General features: G+C 44.3%; 1 protein-coding gene across 1 annotated transcript in view; it reads left to right on the forward strand.

Annotated features, from left to right (window-relative positions):
* Positions 1-9,773, forward strand: part of tmem132a (transmembrane protein 132A) — a 20,478-nt gene extending 10,705 nt beyond the window's left edge. The window contains exons 6-13 of the mRNA XM_085355424.1: positions 82-345; positions 423-575; positions 969-1,164; positions 1,252-1,395; positions 4,452-4,654; positions 8,346-8,565; positions 8,646-8,837; positions 8,922-9,773. Of these exons, the coding sequence (XP_085211550.1) occupies positions 82-345; positions 423-575; positions 969-1,164; positions 1,252-1,395; positions 4,452-4,654; positions 8,346-8,565; positions 8,646-8,837; positions 8,922-9,773 (2,224 nt within the window). The remainder of the gene's footprint in view (positions 1-81; positions 346-422; positions 576-968; positions 1,165-1,251; positions 1,396-4,451; positions 4,655-8,345; positions 8,566-8,645; positions 8,838-8,921) is intronic.
* The last annotated feature ends 723 nt before the right edge of the window (positions 9,774-10,496 follow it).

Consider the following 10,496-nt stretch of genomic DNA (forward strand, 5'->3'; position numbering starts at 1 on the left):
AATCCAAATGCTGATGAAATTAATTTTAGGCTTCAGGCCTCTGACTTTAAACTGTCCATTTGTCCTAACTCATCCTTGCAGATGTGTGGAGGACAGAGATGTGAAATCCCAGAGGCAACTTTTCTATATCAAAGCAGTGACCCTGAAGGAGGCAGAGGACAAGGGGAAAGAGCAGAGCAACACCAAACAAAACGAGCCCTGTACGAGCGGACAAGAAGAGGAGGAGCTCAATCTGGACTCCCATGTGGTGATTCGCTATCACAGAGGCCCAGTCCTAATAGGACAGCAAATCAGAGTCTCAGTGAATCTGAGAGCTAATGTCAGTGGTCATTTTGCAGCCATTAGGTAATTAAAAAGAACATTTGTGCAGCTCTTTGTTCATGTCCACAGCTGCTGTCAATAGCCACTCTTTGTGTCTTCAGGATGAAGGTGAAGAAGGGCCTGGTGTCAATAGTGGCCCAGAGAACTTTGACCTCTGACATGTGGACAGTGACCCTGGAAAGAACCCAAGCCTCCAAACACGATGTGTTGTCCATCCTCTGCCACAGACAGAGAAAACTAAAGCAGCCACATGAGTAAGTTCAGCAACACCTTTTTCCAACATGTTAATAGAATATTAAAGTCAGCCATCTTTAAGGAGACGTATGCAATGACTTTACTGCAGTTTCCATAAAGTGAGGTTGGGGTGCACCCTGGAGGGGTTTCCAGTCTGTTGCAGGGCTAGTACAGAGAACGGCAGCTGGATAGTGTAGTGGAACGACTACACACCTTTGGAATGGAAGTCCCAAGTTCAATTCCCTCCAGTAAGGGTCCTGGCTAGGCCCCCCCCCCCATGCCGAAACACCAAGCCCTGCAATGGCGCGGCTATGTCCGCAGCTTGGACACGACACATTTCGCTTTGCGGTTGTGTATGTGGCTAATAAAGCTCATTTCTTCTTTCTTTGAATGTGATCTTTGTCTGCCTGCAGTCCCACTCTCCTCCAGCAGGTGGCGTGTTTGTCAGTCGACGGCTTGAGGCGCAGCTTCGGTGTTGCCATGATGGTGCCTGCTAATTGGTGGGTGGAGTACTCCAGACGTACTACCGTCCCGCCATCACATGTAGGAGCAGTGAGCATCTTTTCATTCACAGATCGTCACATCTTTGGCATTGCACCTATAACAGAGGTACGTAATTCTTTTAAAGTCCATCAGATGCCCATCACATGTCATCTGATTGCTCTGAAGGTGTGTTTCCTGTTGGTCTGTCCACAGAGTAACACGTTGATCAACACAGCTATACTGAACAACCAGCCCGTGCTGCTGCCCGTCATTGTGCTGGCTGTAAGCCATGACGAGAAGGTGTCAGATGTTACCTCTGCAGTCACATGTCACTCCATCAATGAGAATAGTATCAAGGTGCAACATGTCTCACAACATGTCTCACAACATGTCTCACAACATATCTCACAACATGTCTCACAACATGTCTCACAACATGTCTCACAACACACATTTCACAATTTCATGAGCAGTCTGGTTCTGCTGGAGGTTTCTTCCTGTTAAAAGAGAGTTTTTCCTCAACAATGTCAGCAAAGCGCTTGCCCAGAGCTGGTCATATGATTGTTGGGGTTTTCTGTGTTGTATTATTGTTGGGCAGGGGTCTCAAACTTGCAGCCCGGGGGCCACTTGTGGACCACGTCATGTCAATACAGTGGGGCAAAAAAGTATTTAGTCAGCCACCGATTGTGCAAGTTCCCCCACCTAAAATGATGACAGAGGTCAGTAATTTGCACCAGAGGTACACTTCAACTGTGAGAGACAGAATGTGAAAAAAAAAATCCATGAATCCACATGGTAGGATTTGTAAAGAATTTATTCGTAAATCAGGGTGGAAAATAAGTATTTGGTCAATAACAAAAATACAACTCAATACTTTGTAACATAACCTTTGTTGGCAATAACAGAGATCAAACGTTTACTATAGGTCTTTACCAGGTTTGCACACACAGTAGCTGGTATTTTGGCCCATTCCTCCATGCAGATCTTCTCGAGAGCAGTGATGTTTTGGGGCTGTCGCCGAGCAACACGGACTTTCAACTCCCGCCACAGATTTTCTATGGGGTTGAGGTCTGGAGACTGGCTAGGCCACTCCAGGACTTTCAAATGCTTCTTACGGAGCCACTCCTTTGTTGCCCGGGCGGTGTGTTTTGGATCACTGTCATGTTGGAAGACCCAGCCTCGTTTCATCTTCAAAGTTCTCACTGATGGAAGGAGGTTTTGGCTCAAAATCTCACGATACATGGCCCCATTCATTCTGTCCTTAACACGGATCAGTCGTCCTGTCCCCTTGGCAGAAAAACAGCCCCATAGCATGATGTTTCCACCCCCATGCTTCACAGTAGGTATAGTGTTCTTGGGATGCAACTCTGTATTCTTCTTCCTCCAAACACGACGAGTTGAGTTTATACCAAAAAGTTCTACTTTGGTTTCATCTGACCACATGACATTCTCCCAATCCTCTGCTGTATCATCCATGTGCTCTCTGGCAAACTTCAGACGGGCCTGGACATGCACTGGCTTCAGCAGCGGAACACGTCTGGCACTGCGGGATTTGATTCCCTGCCGTTGTAGTGTGTTACTGATGGTGACCTTTGTTACTTTGGTCCCAGCTCTCTGCAGGTCATTCACCAGGTCCCCCCGTGTGGTTCTGGGATCTTTGCTCACCGTTCTCATGATCATTTTGACCCCACCGGATGAGATCTTGCGTGGAGCCCCAGATCGAGGGAGATTATCAGTGGTCTTGTATGTCTTCCATTTTCTGATGATTGCTCCCACAGTTGATTTTTTCACACCAAGCTGCTTGCCTATTGTAGATTCACTCTTCCCAGTCTGGTGCAGGTCTACAATACTTTTCCTGGTGTCCTTCGAAAGCTCTTTGGTCTTGGCCATGGCGGCGTTTGGAGTCTGACTGTTTGAGGCTGTGGACAGGTGTCTTTTATACAAATGATGAGTTCAAACAGGTGCTATTCATACAGGTAACGAGTGGGGGACAGAAAAGCTTCTTACAGAAGACGTTACAGGTCTGTGAGAGCCAGAGATTTTCCTTGTTTGAGGTGACCAAATACTTATTTTCCACCCTGATTTACGAATAAATTCTTTACAAATCCTACCATGTGGATTCATGGATTTTTTTTTCACATTCTGTCTCTCACAGTTGAAGTGTACCTCTGGTGCAAATTACTGACCTCTGTCATCATTTTAAGTGGGGGAACTTGCACAAGCGGTGGCTGACTAAATACTTTTTTGCCCCACTGTATGAGCAGAGAGTACAAACATGCTGAGGACTGTGTCAGTTCAGTGAGAGTCACAAACTAATGTGTACGCTCATGTCTGCATTTTATTTTGTTAAATATGAACATAACGACAGCAGAAGTGCTACCACGTATGTGGGCAGACAGAGAGGACCAATGTGTTTGTTTGGTAGATCAATGAAAGGATTCAGTTAGTTAAGAGGGAGTTTGCGTTTTATCTTGTTATACAATGTTTGAAAACGCAAAGAAGCAAAACATTTTCAGTATTATTTGTTTGTGTTTTCTTGTTTGTTTGTTTTGTACTCCTTGAACACTAAAGTGTCCTCCAATGAGACGACAGTGCCAGCAGTGGCCCACAGCTCATTTCAGTTTGTAGGGTCACCTTACAATTAACGCACCCAGAGGCAACTGTTTAAGTTTTATATAATTCATTTTAAATTCCATTTTTAGTTAACCAAAACAACTGCACTACCTCAGTGCTTAAAGTAAAAGTCAAAAACAGTTAAACAACATCTTGGAGTCTTTTTCAGTGGCTCAGTTTTGCCAGGTTATCGTAGAGACGGCTCGATTGCTGTCGCTTGACATTCAAATTTGACCTGCACCTGGTTCACCTTAAATTTAGTTTGTGCTGTTGACTAGGTCCAAAGTCAAGACTAAACTTCAGTGTTTCTAAACCTCTCTGGGTAAATGGACCTTACAGTATACAGGGCCTTTCTGCTTCATTTGAACACTCAGAGCAATTCAAGCCTCATTCAGCCAGTCACACACATATTCACACAGCACTTTTATTTATGCCTAAGCTTTATTGTTTGGCAAGGTGGAGTACACAACTGATTAAAAACAGCTCACCCAAAATGAAACATGCATGTTTATCCATTTTTATCATTTCGGTGATATTTTCCCAGGTTTGTAATGTTGGCTTTAGAGATGTCTGAATATAACAGAATTCAACTCCACTCTGAGCGTAACGTGCCTTTTCAAAAATCACAAACCAAACATTATCATCCATCTACCAAACTGTGTTTAGAGAGGTTTAGCACAAATCTGAAAAGTACGTGAGACAGCTAATTGAACTTTAATGCCAAAAGGAAACCAGTGCGATTACTTTAAACTGTATAGATGAAACAAATATCATATTTTGTATGTGTCTCTTCCATACAGGTTTCCAGTGATTGCTCTACCCTCTACGTTGATGGCAGTGAATCAGGATTAGGGTCGACCTGTGCAGTGGTGGAGTTTCATCTGGGCATGCTCAGTGGGTCTGTGTGTCTGGAGGTTTGGGCTCCCTCCGTGCCCCTACATGTCTCCTTGGCAGATCCTACTCTCAATGTCATTGATGGATGGAACCTGATCACAGAGAAAGGGTAAAAACTAGGCCCGCTGTGTCTTCAGTCTGTTTTAACTTGTTGTACTATAGTTCATTGTATCTGTGTTTATCTCCTCTCTCCTCTGGAGATGTAACCATTTCCTTAAAGGCCTGTTGAACTACACTGACTCTTCTACTGCTTGGTTCAAACTACATAATACCTAAATGAAAACAGAGTGTGAAAACTGAAAAGGTTTATGTAATTAACTCATCATGACCCCACAATCATCCGGTCTAGCATCATTTTACCGGAAAGAAATACTGCGCAGTATAAAACCAGTGTATTTAATGTTTGTTATCATGGGACAAACTGCAGACCGGTCACAAGATGTTCTATGAGAATATACTACATTCATATTCTGCATGGACAAAAGTGAAAAATGTGATACATAGTAATCTCGTAAGCTTTTTACCAGAAACATGATCAAACACAGTAAGAGTATAAAAACGTTTGCTTACCAAAAAGTACCACATTGCTGTGGCCTGTGTTAAATATCCCAATTCTTTGAACTTTGGGCTGAAGGAAAAACAACAATCGGTGTGTAAATGCTCAATCAACAATCTCTTTATTCCATACAATTCTCATTATTTCATACAACACTTTGAGCATAAACGTCCAGACGGGAGATGTGGAAAGGAGGGTGTCCGCCACGTCTCGAAGTGTCTGACCGTTTCTCACATTCTTATAGCTTCAGCCCCCCCCCCCCCCCCCCCCCCCCCCCAAAGTCACAAAACCTAAACATCCACATTCTTTCTCTCTCAGTGAGCCTAAACTATGGCCTTGGCTTCCTGTTCAGTATGTTTTGTTCTTTCTAATCAGAAAAGGAAGGCCATGATTCTACACAAACAGCATTTCTTATAACTCAGCAGTATAATGCATCATAAAACAGTGTAATGATTTCACAATCTTTAATCTAAGGCATAATGTGGCCTATAGCATTAGCAAACAGGCAAATTCAGCAACTGACATCTTCTTTCATCATCTTTCGTACTTGAGCTCGTAAGCCCACATGAATGGGAAGGGTCGCATCAGGAAGAGCATGGTGTCAAATTTTCGCGGATCACCAGAAAAAGTCAGTCGGGGCCCAGGGTAACAACAACCGCCTCCAGTACTATTTGTCAACAGGGTCCTGGTGGAAACTGTTGGCCAAAGACAAAAGAAGAGAAGAGAAGGAAGGCGGGAGTGTGGAGATGAGAGTAGGGATGCTGAATGTAGGGAAAGTAGGGACGAGCAGGAGACGAGGTAGGAGGAAAGCAAGAAGAATCGGAGATGGATTCAAGCTGTTGATGAGGAAGGTGCACACAGATGGACCACATCTCTGAAGAAGGTACAATCTGAAGTTTGGGCACTTTGTTGCTCTGAAGCATTCATGTACATGTTAACAATGCCACAATCTTCCTAGGAGTACAAATTCGAGGACCCAAAGGTCACCCCAAAGGTCAAAGCATGCAGTGTTCAGAGAAACAAACAAAGAAAAAACAACAGCTACATCTCAGACAGCTTCTCTTTTCTGGAAGTGCCTCCTCTGAACTGAACATGATGACACAGATTTACAGAGTTCCATCTGAACAAACTAGAAGACCAGAACGATGTGTGGCCTTAATGCACAGCAGCATGTTTGGAGAAAGCATATCAACACAACACTGCACAACAACTGCCAAGGACGGGGGGGCATGATATGGCCTTGTTGAGTCAAAAGTTCAGCCATCTGTCCAACAGCTAAAGCTTGGCCAAAACTGGGTCATGCAACGGGATGATTATGAAAAATATATGTTTCACAGTTTGTATATTTTTAAAAAATCCTCATTCAGGTCAATGAGAGAGAGGCAGAGTGTGGGAGGAGCAGAAAAATTGCACTGAAATCTTTTCAACCTGCCAGTAATCCAATAATTACGACCACACAACCATCATTTTACACTCAGGTCAAAGCTGATTTCTCTTCTTTCAAGCAAGGTCTTCCTCAGATCCAGCAGATGAATAGTTTTTGGAGGCATATGAGTGAGTGGTCAGAGGTTTACAGACACTCATTATGAGGCACAAACATGGACTTTATTTACACTGCCAGTCAAAGTCTGGACACACTGAGATAAAATAAGATAAGATAAGATAAGATAAGATAACTCTTTATTGTCATTGCACAGTTATACATAGCACAATAGTACAATGAAATTGGAAAACTGTCCCATGTCGGCAAACACAACACAACACGACACAGTAACTTGACTTAAGTAATAAAAAGAAGAAGTAGTGTGTGTTTATTGCACATTGTTATTATTGCATCTTGTTATAAATATAAATATCATTATTGTTATTGTTGTTACTGTTGTTACCCCCCCCCCCCCCCCCAAAAAAAACACCAATCTGACAGCCTCTGAACCTCAGCTCTGTACGCTGCCTCGTCTCCCCCTGAGATGAGCCCTACCACGATGGTATCATCTGTGAACTTAATGACTGCGTTGTCTGGGTGGGTACTAACACAGTCATGTGTAGAGTGTAGTGTGTACACACTTTCTCATGGAATGGTTTTTCTTTATTTTCATGACTATTTACATTTTAGATTCTCGCTGAAGCGATCAAAATTATGAATGAACATATATCGAGTTATGTAGTAAAGATGTTTTATATTCTACATTCCTCCTAATATCCGCCCTTTGCTTTGATTACTGCTTTGCATACTCTTGGCCTTCTCTCCATGAGCTTCATGAGGTCGTCTCCTGAAATGGTTTCCAACAGTCTCGAAGGAGTTCCCAGAGATGCTGAGCACCTGTTGGCCTTTTTGCCTTCACTCTGCGCTCCATCCCAAACCAGCTCCATTGGGTTTAGGTCAGGTGACTGTGGAGGCCAGGCCATCAGGTGCAGCACTCCATCACTCGCCCTCACACAGCCTGGAAGTGTGTTTGGGGTCATTGTGCTGTCCTGGCGTGTTGCTGCAGGATGCTGTGGTAGCCATGATGGTTCAGTGTGGCTTCAGTTTTGAATAAATCCCCAACAGTGTCACCATCACATCTCCTCCTCCGTGCTTCACAGTGGGAACCATGCATGTGGAGACCATCCGTTCACCTTCTACGTTCAAGACACGGCAGGTGGAACCAAAGATCTCAGATCTGTACTCACCAGACCAAGGCACAGATTTCCACTGGTCTAATGTCCACTCTTTGTGTTTCTGGGCCCAAACAAATCTCTTCTTGTTGCTTTTCCTTAGTTGTAGTTTCTTAGCAGCTGTTTGATCATAAAGGCCTGATTCACACAGTCTGCTCTGAACAGTTGATGCAGAGATGTGTCTGCGACAGGAACTCTGTGTGGCATTGATCTGGGCTCTAATCTGAGGTGCTGCTAACCAAGGTTGTTGTTATCATTGTTTTAATTATTGTATATTTAAAAACAATATACAAAAAACAATAATAAGTTCAGTGGGAGCATGAATGTTAATGTAATTTGGGGCTTTTAATAAATCCCCCCACCAAAAGAAAAAATGGACTACATTATTGTGCCTCAGAGCTCCTGACGAGACGTAATTTGAGAAGGAGAATGTGTTGCCATTAAAATATCAGTGTTGTCATCAGCAACATTTGGATGGAAAACATGCTTCTCTCTTTCTTTCAGAGTAAACTTGCACACACATTTCTCCAACATGCAGACACAGATACGTCAGGATCTTAAATCCCTCGTGTGTTTTCTTCTTGCTCAGGTGTGTGCCGGTGTATCAGCGCTCCTCAGTCCAGGTTCTGACCCAGTTCACAGCTCTGGACTCCCACAGCAGAACCACACACCACCTGGGTTCCTCAGATTGGTTTGTAGATGTGACTGAGCTGGTCAGTAACTGGCTGAGAGTAGAAGACCCCCGAGTGGCTTCCCTCAGGCCCCAAAACATCGTGATAGGATTAAGACCTGGAAAGACATCACTGCATGTAGGCGACAGTTGTGCATGCGTTAACTGCTATTGTTTCACTTCTTGAGCATCTCCTCTCACTCTCACCTTCATCCTTAGATTATCTCGGAGCAGTGGGATGGCATGTTGGGCACATGTGACATCACTGTGTCCTCTGACACTGTCAGCGCTGGCGATCTGTCTGTACAAGCGGTCAGTGGCCTGGGAATGTCAGTGAAGTCCAGCCCTGCCCACCCCTCCATCATCACAGCAACAGTGACAGCCTACAACACCATGTACCACTATCACCAGGTGACAAACACTCGTTTCACTCCACTTCCTCAAGTCTCATTAATCCACTGAAGCTGAGATAAATTTGCCCTGTTTTCCCTGTAGGAGGCCTCCGTCAGTGTCTGGCTGCAGTTCAGTGACGACACTGCCTCCCTCCTCTCCTCTTTCAGTGACCTTCCCTTCTCCCTGCGTCTCTCCTCATTGGCTGAGAGTGTTATTATGGTGACACCCAGTTCCAATCAACGCGTCTTTGCTCAGGGTGACGGAGGTGGGCCTTTACTGCGAGCAGAGCTTCTGGTTTCTACGTGCGCCGATCAGCTGATTGTCTCAAACTCTTTTGATGAAGAGAACGAGGAGCGGCAGGCTTCTACAAGACGAGAAGGGACCCGCAGGCTGGCGAGGGGATCAGGCTGGATAAGGGTCAACTTAGACCTAGACTTCATGCAGCCAGTAGCCAAGAAGAGCGAGGATGGTGTGGAGTTTGAGTTTGACATTTCAGACACACTGGTTGGATCACACGGTGACATTTACTCATCAAACAAAGATGAAAGTTGGAACGTGAGCACCAGCAGTAACTACTATGAGAAAGTAAGTCAGACCATGACTAACAGAAAGTGGAATGAGGTGGACAAAGGAGGCATGGTCAGTCGAAACACTCTAGAAAGAGCAGTGCTGATGCCGAGCCTGGACGAGGGCAAGGTGTACTTCTTTCCGAGCCAGGATAAAGGAGGAGCAGAGGAAGACAAGCAGGGAACTCATGAGTTGGAACTTGGCGTGGGTGCTGTCCTCTCTCTGCTCTGTCTCTTTGCTGTCCTCTTTCTGGCTAACTGTCTGCCCTCCACCCTGCGACACAGGTCGAGGAGGACAAAAGAGAGAATGGAAGGAGAACTGGAGGCAGGTGCGACGGAAGATGGAGAGGAGATGGAAAGGGAAAAGGCCAAGGACTGGAAGACATAGAAGATGAAGAACATAGAGCTAAACAGAGAACAATGGAGAGAGTTTTAAAGAAGTAGCAGCTGATACTGACACCTTCAGGATCTAATGAACCGAAACTCAAACTGTTCTATTCAAACACTTTAAAGGTTTAATTCAACCAGTTTGAGCATGAGCTGAGCTTTAATTTGAGAAAAACAATTTTTACTTTCTTTTAGTTTCACCAATCAACAGGTTGATGCTCATCTACATGACTTTTGTCCCCTTACCCTGACCCCTTTAACCTTTAAGTCCACATGATATCTGAGTAAGGTAGGTGAGCAAAGCAGCTTTTCAAAATGTATCTAAGTGTGTATAATTTAGCTTTGTAGAACCACTTCTTATTGTTAATCCCCTTCCCCCTGTAGTAGGCACATTTTGGAGACATTAGGTTTGATCTTAGTAGGCCAGATCTTTGAAAGGCAGCCATTGTGTGAAACAGGCAGAATAAAGACTTTCTATTAAAACAAATGACACGTTTAATGCTAAACGTGGTGCTGTCATTTTTGTCAGTCGTTACTTATGGTTTCATTGTCGTGTCTAAAATAAAGTTTGTTTTAAGAGTCTTTTTGCTTTTCAAAGCACTCCTCGTACTGAGTGGTACTGAGAAAGGTTATCTGAGCTGGAGCTGCTTACCTCTGCAGCTCAGAGTATGCTGGAGGTGAACTTGGGTGTAATGATCAGTGACTTAGGCTACGTCCACACGCA

Source organism: Diplotaxodon limnothrissa, linkage group LG6, assembly GCF_057381915.1.
Source record: "Diplotaxodon limnothrissa isolate DT_005_m linkage group LG6, D_limnothrissa_male_GT1.1, whole genome shotgun sequence".
Taxonomy (NCBI): Eukaryota; Metazoa; Chordata; class Actinopteri; order Cichliformes; family Cichlidae; genus Diplotaxodon; species Diplotaxodon limnothrissa.